This window comes from Crocodylus siamensis, chromosome 5 (genome assembly GCF_052110815.1).
Source record: "Crocodylus siamensis isolate JL-2025a chromosome 5, ASM5211081v1, whole genome shotgun sequence".
In the NCBI taxonomy this organism is placed as follows: Eukaryota; Metazoa; Chordata; order Crocodylia; family Crocodylidae; genus Crocodylus; species Crocodylus siamensis.
Window position 1 is genome coordinate 190,965,690 of NC_143399.1, and position 16,367 is coordinate 190,982,056.

The 16,367-nt window shown below is 38.6% G+C and overlaps 1 protein-coding gene across 1 annotated transcript in view; it reads right to left on the reverse strand.

Moving 5' to 3' along the window:
• UBE3C (ubiquitin protein ligase E3C) overlaps positions 1 to 16,367 on the reverse strand; it is a 111,090-nt gene that overhangs the window by 16,183 nt on the left and 78,540 nt on the right. The window contains exon 19 of the mRNA XM_090047609.1: positions 8,722 to 8,934. Coding sequence (XP_089903735.1) covers positions 8,722 to 8,934 — 213 coding nt within the window. The remainder of the gene's footprint in view (positions 1 to 8,721; positions 8,935 to 16,367) is intronic.

Genomic DNA, 16,367 nt, shown 5'->3' on the forward strand with positions numbered 1-16,367 from the left:
AGAGAGATGCCCTATGCCACTGGTTCCCAAACTTGGGGTGCAACCCAAAACAGAGTCATGGGGGGTCCTCAATAGGGTCGTGAAGGGCCTGCACACACAGACATACACATGGCCTAGGAGTGGCAGGCAGGTGGGAGGGCACGGTGGGGCTGCTACACACAAAGGGGGTGATGGTAGATCTCCTGCCCCCGGGCTGCCACTGCACTTTACTTCCAGCAGCCCCCACAGTGCCAGGTTGGAAAGTCCTGTTGGTGGCCAATTTAGGGTCGCAGAAAAAAAACTGGGAACCACTGCTCTATGCTACATCTGACTACACAGAGACAGTTTAAAACTGAAATACATTAAAAAGCAAGATTCTGGTTTTACAAATTTTCTTGTTCTTATGCATTCCTTATCTATGCTATGGAAGCCTAAAAATATTGTGAACAAGTGGCAGAAACAAGTAACGTTTAAGGCTGGCAATAAAATTTTCATGAATTTACATGCAGTGAAAACACTGCAGATCTTTCCTTCAGTTTTAAATATTATGGGTGTCTATCAGATATGCCCATTAGAAGTAACAGGACAAACTGATAAACCTTTTAGACATGTTACTCTTGCCTTTTCTCTCTCAAGCTTTTGCCACTAGATGGGGCAAGATAACAGTATAGGTTCCTTCAGTATGCCTGAGGTCACAGTAACAAGCTCTTCAAAAAGGTACTTCAAGAATCATATTTTATTTTCATTTTGATAATCTCCCTTGCTTACCTCTGCCATTCCTTCACCCATTTTGCCCCTTCCCTACCCATTGTTTTCTTAATTTCCACCTATTTACATTCTCACTGACATCCTGTCTCACTCTTAGCTTCTTCCATTCCTTGGAAAAATCAGAACAGCATAGACTCTCTCCATGCCTGAAATAACTTTGTTCCAACTACTCAGCTGGTCTAATAAAAGATACCACATCTACTCAAAGAACCTTGCCTTCCATTTTCAGTTTGAGTATCTCCACAAAAAATTTTTTTTTTTAAATCACACCTTCCATTGTTTTTCTCTAGGTACCTTGAGTTAACAAAATAATACAGGCGGAAGATAGGACAGAGTGGCATCTTAAAGACTAATTCAGAGAGGTCTGATCTTTCATAGACTTCAGCTTATTTTATAGATAAAAAAGGAAGCTGTTGCCTATAACAGCTTATGCCTCTTTGAATTAGTCCAGGGAGGTCAAACATATGGCAGGGGCAAGAAGCCAGGGAGGCAGGGCCACAGCAGTGCAGCCTGTGGGCCAGCCCCAGCCCCCAGAATCACTCTATCCAGCCCACTGGATTACCAGTGTGGACAGGGGGAGTGGATTGCCACAGAATCCAGGGTCCCAGTGGACATGGCAATCAGTGGCAGGAAAGAGAGTGAGGGCTGACACTGCTACGGTCACTCTCCAGCCCCTTCACCCATTGCCCTGCCTCCCAGTCCTCTGACTACCACCATGTATCTCATGCTGGAGCTCAAACTACAACCCATGGCAGGGAGCACACAGCAGTAGCAGCTCCAGCACAGGGCACGTAGTGGTGACAGATTCAGTTCCTGCATGCAGCACGTAGGGGCAGAAGCCCTGGCTTTGGCATGCAGCATGTGGTGGGGACTGGAGCTGCCGCCATGTGCTCTGGGTTGAAGCCAGAGTTGCCACCACCACTACATGCTCCATGCCAGAGCCAGAGCTGCCACCACTGCCATATATATGTTCCAGAACCTGCTGCCACAGTTTCCTAGTGCCCCAGGCTGGATGTAACCCCATATTTTCTTATGAAATATTGAACAAGAAAGAATGATGTTAGGCATTTATTTGACTGAAAAGTTAGATACCCTTCAAACTATCATTTACATGTATGTACTTTGTTAACAGCAGTCCTTCCCTTGCCTGTAAATTCAGACTTCTTGGTTAGTGGGGTCTTTCACTGAGGAAAGAGAGATGGCTTTTTAAATTCACCTTTAGAATGCAAAACTTCTCCTCTTATGAAGATAACTATTTATGCATTTAAATTACCTATTCAAGATTTTAAAAAAATCTAAAGTGGAGAATTATTTCCTTGTTCTTGCAGTTGGCAGCAGACTAGCTCATGTCAGCATAATCCAATACAGTAATGATATGTATCCAAGAAAGGAATGTCCACATGTGTTAGAAATAATATGGGAATATTTTACAGATTTTTTTCCAAAATAAAATCAGAGAAACTCTCAGAAAAATCATTAAAATGGTTCACTGGTGCAAAGAGACAAACCTAAAATATCTGGGTTATTACCCTGATGCTGCACACCAGTCCAGACCCTTGGGAAGACAAATGCAGTTAGTCTGAAACATTGCTGTCCTCAGCAGTACTCAAATTACAATGTCTGAAGAACTGTATAGCTAATTTTGCAAATATGTATAGAAACTTTTACAATTTTTCTGTTATGTGGCTACAGACCACAGAGAATAATTTGTACCTTTTTGACCGCTTTCTTTCTGAGATGCAGCTTCAAGACCAACATGGTACACTAGAAAGCAAAGACTATGCTTATGGTTTATGACTGCACAGGACTCTCAGTTTCTTACGTGCCAGCCCAGCAGATAAAGTCAATATATGCAGCTTCATAGAAGGAACGCATAATAGAAGGGAACTTCCCTAGCTGAATCCTCTTCCTATGAAACTTTTCACTAGCTGCCATTTGTCTAGCTGAACCAGCCACAGAAAAATCAGGCCAGTGTCATTACAGCAAAGAATTTCTTATTAGGAGATACTACTACTTTCCACAACATGTTAGGCTTTATGTCATGGCATTCTATTATCCTAATTAATCTCCCAAAGTGCGAATTGCTAAGCACCCTTTCAGCTTCCCAGGACTTCACCTTGACTTTAAATAAATGGAAACTGGAAGAATGCAGAACCGTTCAGAGTCCTTCAGGCTTCAGACTGCAGGATTGGACCCAATTGTGTTGATGACAGAATTTCCACCCTCTATTGCTGACAGCAGTGACTGAATACTTACAGAATGTGTCTTTCACTGCAGATAATGCCTTTGTGCCACAAATGCTGGATGGGCACTGTTATGGAGACGGCTATTTACAGAGGTAGATTTATGATGCATTTATCGTGCACTAATTTATTAGCCACTAAAGTGGTTGTTTAGCTGAAAACGAGAGATAATGTACACTCAACATATAGTGTTAATTTAAGTACTCAGCTCTTTTCCTGACAAAGTAAATTAGCCTTACCTGAATACAATTAATTAGTGCTCAGTGCTTAAGTTCTGGTGGTTGCATATACGACAAAGTATTTATCTATAGGAGGTTTAAGAGGCCAAGGTAAAAAAAATAAATAAAAAAGCAACACATGGATCCACAAATGTAGTAGCTTAAAAACCCCCCAACCAATTAGTGCTGCTGAATTAAACTAAAATCCAGAGGGTCCCATTAAGTTAGTGGTTCAAGGCTATATCATCCCTTATCCATGTATAAACAAGGTAATACAGAATAAAGACACTCAATTATACAGACGGGTTTTCATTTATTTACTCCAAAGTGCACTCTTATGCTCCACCTTCCTTTTAAAGTTATGCTTGACTATTAATAATCAATAACCTTGTTACCATTAACCCTACCTCCTCAGCGGAGGATTCTGACAAAGGAATTAGACTTCCTGGAAGGAATGCACTAAATATATTGTGCATTACTTGGGGCTGGCAAGAGCATATCTACCTAGCAGGTTCCCACTCCCATGTATTTATTACCATCTCTGCCCTGGTCATTGCTCTATGTTTTCCACTGGAAGTTGACTTTGAGAATAGACGGTTTAGTTATGTTATAGTCTTGAGATTAGACAGCCTCTAGGAAACAAGTGTTTTTTGAGTGGGGATTGAATTGCTTTCTTTCTTGGTACTGGTGTTTCAGCAATGAAACTCACCTATCCAGAGGATTTAAATGGGGGATTTGTGGGTACAAATAACAAATGATTTTTATAAACGCCCAGAGATACTGTAGAAGTGGTTCCCTTGTATACCTCACAATCTTTAAAATCATATATCCATGGGGTGACAGAAACCAATTCAGTAATGAAATATAGTTCTTTTTAAAGCACTTTATAATATCACCAACATCAAGAAAAACAGAAAATGCATTTTCTCATTATTTTCGTATTTGTGGATGCTATTCTATAGAAATGCATAACTCACAAGTCTCAGTACAGAAAAAAATGGAAACAAATGGGACAATTGCTTATACTTGACATGAACCATTAGGCAACTAGTCACCTTTTATGAACCCCAAATTTGAGCACATTATTTTCAAATTTTAAGAGCAGGCAAATTCACAGACCCCACAAAATGATGGGAAATGGATGATGGAACAGCATAAAACCTAAGTTCCAAGAGCAGCTATTCAGGGGCTCAATACCTCTGCTGCATCAGCCAGACTGACAATCAGCTGCCTCAGCCCTCCCAGGCCTTCTCTTTCTAGCTTGGGAATTAAAAAGGACCCAGGGATCTACCTGGCCACTTTGGCAAAAGATTATGTGGTTTGCAGCTTGGGACAAAGGATCACATGCTCTTTCTTTTGACACTTGCTTAGAGAAGAGGCACTAACCACTTATTGGACACTGAAAGGGATGCAGCTACAAATTCACAACACTGTGAAAACTGCTAGTATGGACATACTGCAAGTAAAAATAATAATAAAAATACTTAATTCTTTGACAGCATTTTTATCAATAAACTTCAAAGTGCTTTAGAAAGCAACTCATTTGCTTAAGCCTGAGAAGCTGCCAGTAGAATTAATGGATGTATTGATATTGGACCTGCAACGGGAAACTCTGCATCAGAGGGAATTAACTAAGTGTAACCAGTGCTGCATTGTATACTTAAAACTGCAGATTGACAGCACTTGTACTTCTGCTGTTGTTCACAGCTTTTCTAGAGCCTGAAGAGAACCTTGGAGCAGGGGGAAGAGTCACTGAGTACCTGGAGATCACCCACCCTATCCTGCCACTGACCCTGCAGCAGAGGTGATAGACTGGGGTTGGGGGTAGTGAATCAACTACATCCCTGCACCGCAGGTACCCCGGCCTCACCAGCTTCAGCGTGGTAAGTTTGCCCATGTGGCTGCAGCACTGGGGCCAGAGGCCTCCACCTAGCCCCAGGAGGGGAGGCACACTCCAGCCCCTGCTGGAGGAGCTGATGAGGTCTGAAAGGGTAGGACCCAAGCTACTGGCTATTGTAATGCCCCAAGCTGGTGGGTCAGAGAGCAAATGTGGCCAAAGGACAGGAGCACAATTCAGAAATATCTCGACAGATTGGAAAGCTGAGCCAGAGCAAACACGCAAGGTACTACACCTCAGGAAGAATAACCACAAACATAACTACAGAACGTGAGACACCCGGCTGGATAGCAGCACTACAGAAAAGGATCTAGAAGTCTTGGTGGATCACGGACTCAATAAAGTCTGCAGCGAGATACAGCCACACAAGAGGCAAACACAGTTTTAGTCTGCATCAATAACAACCATCAGGTACAAGACACAGGAGGTGATAGCGACTCTCTACTCAGCACCAGTAAGGCCTCAATTAGAGTAGCAGGTGCAGTTTTGGGCTCCACATTTTAAAAAGGATCCGGAGAAGTTAAGCGATGGTCCAGACAGGAGATAAACATGTTAAAAGGTCTGGAAGGCAAGTCACATGAGGAGAGATTGAAGGAAATAGGAATGTTCAGCTTGTAGAAAAGGCAATTAAGAGGGGATATGATAGACTTCACATATTAGAAAGATGAGAACAAATGACGTATCTCTCTAGTTGCAGAGAACAGAACACAGGCTGGTGGTTTGAAGCTGCAGCAAAGTAGCATTAAACTGGATATCAGAAACAACTTCCTCACTGCTAGAACAGTAAGGCAGTGGAACAGACTATCTAGGGAAGTTGAGGAATCTCCATCACTGGAGGTGTTCAAGAAAGAGGTTGGATAGGCATCAGTCAGGGATGATCTAAGAGTAGCTATGCATATGCTCTAGTATGGGTAATTTCCCATACTTCTGGGCTTTGCCAATCGCTACCTGGAGCCAGGAAGATTTTTTTTCCCCCCTTCCTGTTGCTACAGGTGTTGGAGAGGGGTGTCTTCCTCAGCAGCACTGGACATTGGCTGCAGCCAATACTGGGGATTGTGACTGGGCCATACCAATGCTCCTACTGAAACAAAACCCCAGAGGTCTTGCCCCTCTGCCCAGGGTCAGACTGATCATCACACCGGGGTCAGGAAGGGATTTTACCTTATAGTCAGACTGGTATGAACTGGAACAGGGGCAACGTGTATGGGGCTCATGTGCACCCCCTGAGTGTGGCAGTGCATGCCCTACCAAAAAGCCTCCGTTGACACTTGGCAACGCCTGCAGGCGGTCACTGCTCACCACCCCACTGCTGACACTGCCAGTGGTGTCTACGTGTGGTCTGCGATCACTACTGGCCGCCAGCGGCCTGTGGGTGGTTGCCACGCCATGGTTGACATTTGCCACCCCCGCTGCCAGCAGCATCTGCGGGAGCTCCACGCTTACTGTGGGGGGCAGGTTGCCTTCCTCTGTAGCAGGGGCTGTGGCCTTTTCTTTGGATCTTTAAAGAGTATTTTAACAACTCCTGCAAGAGCAAGACACTGGCCACCATTGTCTCCCTGCTTTACCTGGGTGCTTTGCTTTGTGGCTCTTTGGCAGGATTGCCTGTATAATTTTAGTAACAGATTACACAAGGATTTATCTCAGGCGGTTCAGATACAAATGATCCTGCTTCAGGCAAGGGACTGAACTAGATAACCCCTGGAGGTCCCTTCCAGCCCTACTTTTCTGTAGTTAAGACAATCTAAATATAAGATCTGCATGCAACTGAACTAAATTAGCTTGATTGGCCACTTTTCTGCGCATTCTAACCCTACAAACCTGTGTACAGTTTAGCACTTAGGTCCATTTAACCCTAGTTAGATTTGATCTAAATGTAACATCTGTACATGCCCTCAACCAGTCAACAGGCTGATAAAAATATAGAACCTGGCATGATCACTGTGATCTCTGGGCCCAGAAACTGCAGAGGAAAATGTCTTGTAGGGACACTGTCCATGTACAGTGTAGTCCCCTTTACTGGTCTGAAAATATTTCTGAGCCATTCATGTACAACCAGGAAAAAAAAGTGGCAAAAATGTTTGAGACCTGGAACAAAAGAGATCAATGCAGTAAGTCTGAAAACAGAAACAGACTACTGAGGGGCAAGAAAGAAGAAAAGAGAAACAGAAAAAGAATAAAAGATGTGAAAAGGAAAAAAGCGAGGAGAGAATGAAGATAGTAGAAGCAAATACATACATATCTAGATTTAAAAAATGGAAGCCTGGAAGGGAAAGAAGAACAATATGGTTTTATATATTTGTAATGCCAATAAAAATATGGCTGGCAATTTAGAATGAAATAACTTACAAATGACTGAAAATATTATAAGCAAACAGCAACAAGGAGGACACCATTTTTACTTCTCTAAACAGAAGAGGACATAACAGCATACTCCAGCAAGCAAGTTTACCTGTACTAGCATGTCTCAGGTACATTTTTTAAGGTGTTGGTAAAGTCATTCTCTATTAAGGCCCCTGGTTCCTAGAAAATGCTGGGAGGTTTTGAGTAGTTCCCAAAATCTGTGAAAGGCAGCAATAAGGAACAGCACTTCCATAAACACACAGAGGATAGTTATAACATATCCTCTCATCTCTATCTGTGACATACGCACCCAAAAATTACTGAAAAATAGTATAGACAAGCCCATAAAATATAACTTCTGTCCTGAACACTAGATTTCTACTCGACACGCTATACCCTAATAACATACTGTACTAGTGAATGTGCCCACATGTACAATTGACATCTGCCTGATCTAGGGCAGAGAAAACCCCTGCTTTAAATTTCCAAATCTGGTAGTCTGAACTGCCCATGACTACATCCAATTTTCTAGAAGTGCCAGACACCCACCACTCCCACTGACTTCCATTAACAGTTCAGCAACTCTGAAAAAGCAGGCCACTTATTCAGGTGCCCAAATATTTCATTTCTAACCTTATTCAGGTCAGAAAATGTTGGCCCCTACCACTGCTCAAAGAAAATGCATTTAGTTCACACTAGGGTCATGGTGTTAAAGCTAATAGGCCCAGCTTCTCCCCTTGGCTCCTGCAGAGAGGCATATTAACTATAACTGTGATACCAAGAACTACAGATACCTTAGGATCATGTCACTTTTAAGGGTATTTTCAAATAAAAAGAACAAAACTATTGTAAAATTCATATTTCGTCCTGTCTACAGAAAGCTTTCAAAGGTGTTTTTGTCAACACGTAAATTATGCAAATTATGTTCCAGATCATATAATTGGAAAAGAAAAGGGTTAAATAACAACGCCTCTGAAGCACTTCCACTACTATACAAATATTGTTCAATAAACAAATAAGGACATTGAGGATTGGCTGGGTACCGCAGCCATTCTTCACATAACAGTTTACTGCTAGAATTATCACACTTGTTCATTCTTGTCAGCATTGCTTTTTTGTTAATACAAAAAAATATTACTGATAAGTTAAAAACAGTAAGTTAACTTATCGTTGCCAAATACTGAAAATTACAAGGAGCACTAGGTACACATGCATCTTACTGCGTTTACATCCAAATTTGACTGTAGTAGGGAAATTAACGATCAGCTCTTCTTACCTGTGCCTCCCCGAGGTCATTATTCACCACAGTAAAATTTAGGCCAAGTTCTTCCACATCCCCTTCATAGCTCTTGAGGAAAAGCAAGTTTTTGTACATTTCGGGGTCTAATGAAGCTAAGTGATGAATATCCACATCTGCACTTGTGCCCAGCAACTTTGAGAGGAAAAAACTAGCAAATGGCAGCTCCACCAGCATATTTTCATACAGAGCCTAAAATTAAAAACAATTAAAGCCGCGTTAGCTTTCCTGATGAGGACTGTTCACACCTGTAGAATATGTACCATGTGTTTTTTCTATTTCTGTAATTTGCCTTTAAGTGTACCTGAATAGAAGCTCTTTGTGTGATGATATTCCACACGCCCTATCAACCTAAATATTCAACTGCAACCTGAAAATTGAATAAACCTACTGACACATCATGCTTCAAAAGTTTATCAGAAGATTTGTAAACCCCATCACATTTTCATATTCTCCCTTCAAACATATATCACAATATTAACATACTATGCCAGAGAAGTTTAAAAGATCAAACATACCATAGGCAGAATATCTTAAATATCCCCCATTATCCATTTATAAGAAAAATGGGGCTTATCAAAGCCAATATATATCCTCCTCCAGAATGTGTTCAAATTAGATTAACGGTATCATTTGCTCCACACTATTAATCAAATCACCCAGATGCCAATAAGCAAATTCCAGATTTCCAGTCTTATCATTTAATTTGTCGGTTGTTTTATGGGTATATATGTCACTTCATTCTGAAAAGTAGCTTTGTGAAAATGTATCTTATACTAAATCAAACTACAATACGTCTCCTGTCCACATATGAAATCAATGCTGAATATTTTTGCAAACAAAGTAAGTTACTTTTTTCTCCTGGTAAACAAGAAGAATCAACATAGCTAAAAAAGTGACAGAAGAGGAAGACAACTGGATTCCACTTCTATTGTGCATCAAAAGGATTTTCTCATGTCCAGTTACAGGGCCTACAAGTTACACCTATGCCTTGAAATGAAGTCACTGGTGTGGTCACAGGCATAGTATGTAGTCAGTGGCATGCCACTGACTACATACAATATTGATGCATGGAACTGCATGAGAATAAAATTTGTAGACTGCAGTTCTGCTGGAAAAATATTTTACTGTAAAGTGCCTGATCTAGAACTTTTGGAAACCACATGGATCTCTACCAATCCCATTTTTAATAAGTAAACTGTATTACCAACATTTCAAGTGTGAGGCCTGTGGCATTTTTGCACGTTCCTAACATATATCATAAAGTTCTTCCAGTTGGTCAGAAAAAACACATCATGAGGGCTGTCCCCAATGAGAAGGGGAGAAAGAGAGAGGGGAAAGATATTTTGAAAATATATGGGTGATAAGAAGGCACAGCATCCAAACTTTTTCATAAAAATACATGAACACTGAGAGGGGTCCTGAATGTAACAGACAATTTTTCATCTGCAGTCTAGCAATCACATCCCCCATAGTACCACGCACCAAAACACAGTAAACAGACCAGACAAAAAACGGCATCAATAAACATAATATGACTGTTTGCTCTTTTTTAATGTGGGAAAGCTTGTGCAGATATGTGTTACTCGATTCCTCTATAACTTGCTGCATTGTTTTAAAAAAGCAAATGTAAACAAGAAAAACAACAAAGAACATGAATCACCAAGTGAGTTCCTAAAAAAATGTTAAAGAAGAACATACATAAACTGTTTAAACTTTTGAAGGAACATTTCTATAAGGCGTAGTTTGGACCTAGCATTACAAACATAGGAATAGTGAGTTCAAAGCCAAAGGGTGCATTATATTTACAGCTATATGATTTATCCAAGGTGTGGAAGTCAAACCTCTCATTTGTGCAGCTGACTTCAAAAGTAAACTAGAAGTGTAAATCATTAATTTGAAATGTATAAGGTCACTGTTTGCCATTCCTGCATTAGTAACAATAAAGCCATTGTAATTCTTTAAATATATCAGACCTACCTGAATGTAAAATGGAATTCCATCTATGACTCATAAAATGTAAATGCAGAAGTATATTTTTTTATACAAGGCAGGTTTAAACCTTTAGAGCATTTAATATACAAGGACTAATAAATGATAGCGCTAAAAACTATGATTGCATCAGCTAAATGGATTATAAATTAAATTTCCATAATGTATGCAACTGAAATACAAATGTAGACATAAATCAAGGTATTTTCTAAATACAGGTTAATTACACAAATTCAAAAACTGTCTATTTTTATGCAAAATAATCCACTTAGCATTTTTCATATTGGTCTTAATTCTTAGCCACTTGCAACACTTGCTCCTAGAAGCCTATCAATAACTCCATGTCAAGAAAAAATAGCAATAGGTATATTGAAGAAACTTGTATGTTATTTTTCAAGTGTCTGTCTTGTATGAGTGTTTATTGCTAGAAATTGTGCCAAAATGATTTGAAATAAAAAGGATTAATTATGGTAGAAGCCTTTTAATATAAGTAAGTGCAGCAGCAATGCAATTAATGCAAATTGTGACGCTATCATGAGAATAAATGTGAACAACATCACAGACCATTTCTGTTGGCTGCCAAATAACTTCAGTAATTTACTACATTAAGAATCAATAAAAAAAATAATGCTTTTCAAATGCATCACTATCAATCTTTAGGTAGTTCCAAAGTGAACATTTATAACTTAATCTAAAAACTATATAAAGCATTTTGAAGCCACCTTGCTTGTACAGCTAGATACTCACTTTAATTATCACTACTTATCTTAGCCAAGCATTTCCAAATATAAAAAAAGTATTTTTGGAAATAGCCTAAGATAAACTGATGATATCATAATTAGTATGAAAGCCAAGTTGCTGTAATGAATGTTCTCCTAATTAAGTTTTTTAAGAAAAGCACTAGAATGCTGATAAAAATTTGCAATTAACTACACTTTGCTTGAAAATCTCAATTACAGTATTACCTCCCCCTTGGGATGAGATCTGTTGTAACCACTTTTCTGCCTGACTACAACTCTAAGCTCCCTCTGGACATTCCCTGGGGCATACAGCCCTAATGTACATAATTGATTGTGCCTGGCAGTTAAGTGTAATCTCTCTTGCTCCTATTATGAGAGGCCTGGACTACATCCGGTGAGCCCTTATTGTTCGTGACTTTGGGAATCCATGGGAAGATGGCACTAGTAGCCTAGTATCACATACCCTGCCTTCTGATATCAACAGGTCCTTTAACTGATTTTCTTGCATAAGCTAATTTGCATTTATCTTGTAGATGTAAAGGCTGCAACACAGTGATTACAAAAAAAAAAAGGGGTGGGGGATTGGATATGGGACAGAAAGGAAGGCTGTGGAAAGGGGCGGGCTGTCATGGTGACCAAACAGCCAATTAGGACTCTCTTCCTGTCTAATCCCTGTCAGGTCAGGGTGTGGCAGTCAGCAACGTAGTTACCTGCTGCTGATTGGCCGAGGAACCCTGGCGGTCCTGCTGCTTGCTGCTGACCAGCAGGGAGCAAAAAAAGGTGCCATGTTTAAAACCACAGTTTTTGCTTCCCTGACAATCAGGAGCAAGCCACAAGTGGGGCCCCTCCACCAATCAGCAATGGGGGGGTGCGGGGAATCCTGCAAGATTAAAGGAGCCGCAGCACAGCCCACATCTGCCATTAATTTAGTAGGGCCCAGGTTAGAAGATTAATTGTTTATTCTCCTTCAGTCTTTTGTAATCTAAAATCACTTTTAAAAACCCACCGAAATGATCAACTGAAACGCATCTTGGGTTGGAAGGCTCATCCAAGTGCCATCCCCAAGAAGGCAGCCAATGTTTCAAAGGCAAATAAAGGAAATGAATGAGCTTGAATTTGCTCATTTCCTTCATCGATCCTTTAACCCTTTCTGGACTAGTCATTTTCGAGCAGCTACCATTAAATAATACTTAGCACTTTCAGAGGGTAATTTATCTTGGAAGCTGTAGAACCATTAACAAAAGCAAAAAACCATTAGCACTTTCTACCTTATTTATTTTTTGGTAATATTTCCAAGAGTGACTTATGAACAGGATGAAATACTCTTTAACTTTCTGGCCTCATGAAAAAAATATCTAATTAAAAAATGCATTAAAATGATGCTTACCCACATTTTCTTACCAGTACTAGTACTTATTCCTTTTAAAACGATAAAAAATATTTCTCAGGGACATGCCCATGAAGTGAGCAAAAAAAGAGAGTCACTGCTTATAATGCAAACATGGAAAATGTGAAAACAATAGCTGTGTAATAAGCACATTATTTTGGCTACTGTAAGACAGAACTCCTAAGACTGTCTCAATAAACCTAAAGTGTGATGTTATTTCAGGACAGTCAGGCCCATTCATGTCATCTTACTCAAGGAAATACGAGTTAAATGACAACGTATTTTTTATTTAAAATAGTGTTTGAAAACATTGCTTTTTGGTCCAATATTAATGGGTCTCCTGCTTCATAAATACAAATCCAAGATTTTGAGGTTCGGTGGCTTAAATCCATAATTTAGGCACCAAGTGGCTTGATTTTCTGAAGGATGTAAACACTGCCTTCTACTTTGAAATTAAGCCTGATCATAACTGTCAGAGCAACTCTCTGCTAACTGTTGGCAAATGCTTATTAACATCATGAAATGGCCACTCACATGGTTTGCAGCACAACTAGCATCCTAAAGCTGTTAGGAGAAGTTCATTTTTTCAGATAAATAAAGTTACTGAAAATTGGTATTATCTTTGATTTCTTGCCTGCTGGAAATCTTGAAGGTCAGCAAGTACAAGTTCATAAAAGCTCCAGCCATTTGGAGGTAACTGAGTGTTTCAGATGTGAGAAGCTTGCTTGTCAAATTTGCTGCAGTCAGTGTAAAAATCTGAAATTGATTAGAAGTTGTGATAAGCAGAGAATGGACTAGTGGCTGACTGATGAATCTAACTTTAGGAGTTAAGGGAAGTGGTTCTTAACTGTACACCATAACATACACTTCTAATAGAACTATTTGAACATTTCAGTTATGACCTCGAGTCAATATCTGATTCATACATGAAGATTCATCTTGAGATAATTTTATTTAAAAAACATTTTCATCACCAAAATTTTATTTAAATATTACTAGTGGTTGCATTACCCTGGGAGTTGATAATCCTGGCACTATCATGGCGTGTTATAATGGAGAGAGGTAAATATAATTCTAACCTGCATTGTACTACTTACACTTGCAATGTTCTTTGTTTTTCTTTTTATGAATGCAATTTCTATAAATGTGGAAAAATGTCAATGAAGTCATCATTGCCAAACTCTACACTTTAGTAGTTATGCATGAAATTTCACTGTGTTCCAATGAATCTTCTTGCTTCATGTTTAAACATATTATGACAAAATATGAAAATAAAAAATTGGATTGAAACCCAAAGCAAAGCCTTACCTTTGTTATCTGAATAATCTTTTAAAAATAATACAAAATTAACTGTCATAAATGTATTCCTAGACATACTTAGCATAATAAATCAACATTTTATAGCAGCAAACTAGACGTTTGCAAAGGAAGTTCAAATACAATAAAGAATTTCAGTAAATATTCCCTACTTAATTGACTTAAATGGACCGAGGTGTTTCCAACTGTGCAAAAAAGATCAGGATGCCATCACCACATACTTTAACTGTTTATTTATTCCCTGTCTTAGACCCTGATTTAGAGGCAATAAAATGCAATCAGTACACAAACCAGAAGCAAGAATCATCTGCTAATGGAACTTTTAATTGAGAAGTGACCAGTGACATGGAGGTAATTCTTTCCATGTAGGATTGCTTGCAAAGACCTCTACGCACTTTATCACGGTAAACAATCACTAACATATGCATTAAAGAAAATTTAAATACATTATGACCCAATAAATATCACAATCAATCAATACACTCTTTTCCCTCCTAAAGATTTAGTGTTAAAATACTACACTTTAGTAGTCTTTTGGTGCTGGACACATATTTACAGTGTTTGAACTAAGTTTAGTAATTTTTAATCAAAAGATAATTGGTAATGTTAAGTAAACCAGTACTCAGAAACTGTCAGGTTGAATAACCATGTTAGAAAGTAATTCACACTGTTTTAGATAAATAGGTGAACATCAGTTCCATTAGTAAATATCAGTTTCATTAATAGACTTGCATATCTTATGCTTATAAATAATTATTAGAACATTCAACTTTCTACAGTAAATTGCTGTTTTGGGGATATATCAGTTTGAATATTAAAAAAAAAAAATCAGGCAACTTAAGAAAAAAAACTTATCAGAGAAAAGTGAGCCTTCTTTTTGATCAATCGTTTTGATTGCTTATACATCTTTTTGAAGTCCTGAAAGCAGGTTCACATGGTTTTTGGTCAAATTTTAACAGGACCTTGATTTCAAACAACACGTGATTCCCTGAAACCACTGAAAAAGATTGAAATGAATATAAAAATTATGAAGTCCCTATGTTTTTAGTGTTATTAATCCTAGGAGTTAAGGATGTCTATGGCACTTGCAACATCCATGAAATAGTGTGAAACGCTCCTTAAGCCAAGCAAGAGTGGATTTTTACTAAGGGGGCAAAAATTACATATGCAGTACGAGAAACAAGGCAGCAAAAGATTACCAAATGTAGTAACTGATACATCATGATGCTATACCTTTAATGATATACTACCACTCTAGTTTGTCCATAGATCTTTTCAGTACAGAAAAGTATGCATAGGTACATTATTTAAAAACAATTACTTAAAGCCTTCAAGTCTGTGCATGTGTTCTGTTAATCATTTGATCCAATGCTCACTACATTCGATGAAAAGTAAAAAGCATTTTAATTCACGTGTGAAAAGCTTAAATTAAAATTACTCACCAGGAATATTTGGTTTTACAATAAGAAACTACAGCAATTTTACTTCAAATTTTGGATTGATTGTATAAACTGAACGACCTTATATTATGCATTACTCCTATATTATTTATAAATATTAAACTTTATGCAACTGTGTATATGCTGTGAATTTGCAAATTAAAGTGACAAAGCTTACCTTCCTTGTTATGGAAAGTCAATTTCATTAAAGTCATTAATTTACAGCTGTTACATATCTGTACTTATTATAATCCTAAAAAGTGATTTAACATTTGATCTGATGCCTACGCTGCATCAGTAATTGTTTAATCTTATTGAAAGATTAAGCTCTGTCACTTATCTAAGAAGTGATAGTATCATTTATCTAGGCTTAATAGAACATCAGTCAGATCTGTGCAGTATAATCCACTGCCATCATATCATATCTGAAAACACTTAAGTTGTATAATCTAAACCTGTAGAAAATAAAGTTTAAGAAAACAAAATGCATCACCATAATGCCTCTAAGAAAACACATTATCAATTATTCCAGTCCCACAGAGTCGCAACTGCTATGACTGCACCATAGCACTTACAGTATTAAATGTCCCGGTTTACTAACATGGAAACAACACTAACCATTTTTTTTTTTAAATGCAGCATCTTCATCTGTATTCTGTCCTCTCTGTCATACCCCAAAATGATAATTTGCTTTTATTTTGGTTCCCAAGCACATGGACTTTCCCAATTTAAAGCAAACAAAAAACTTTG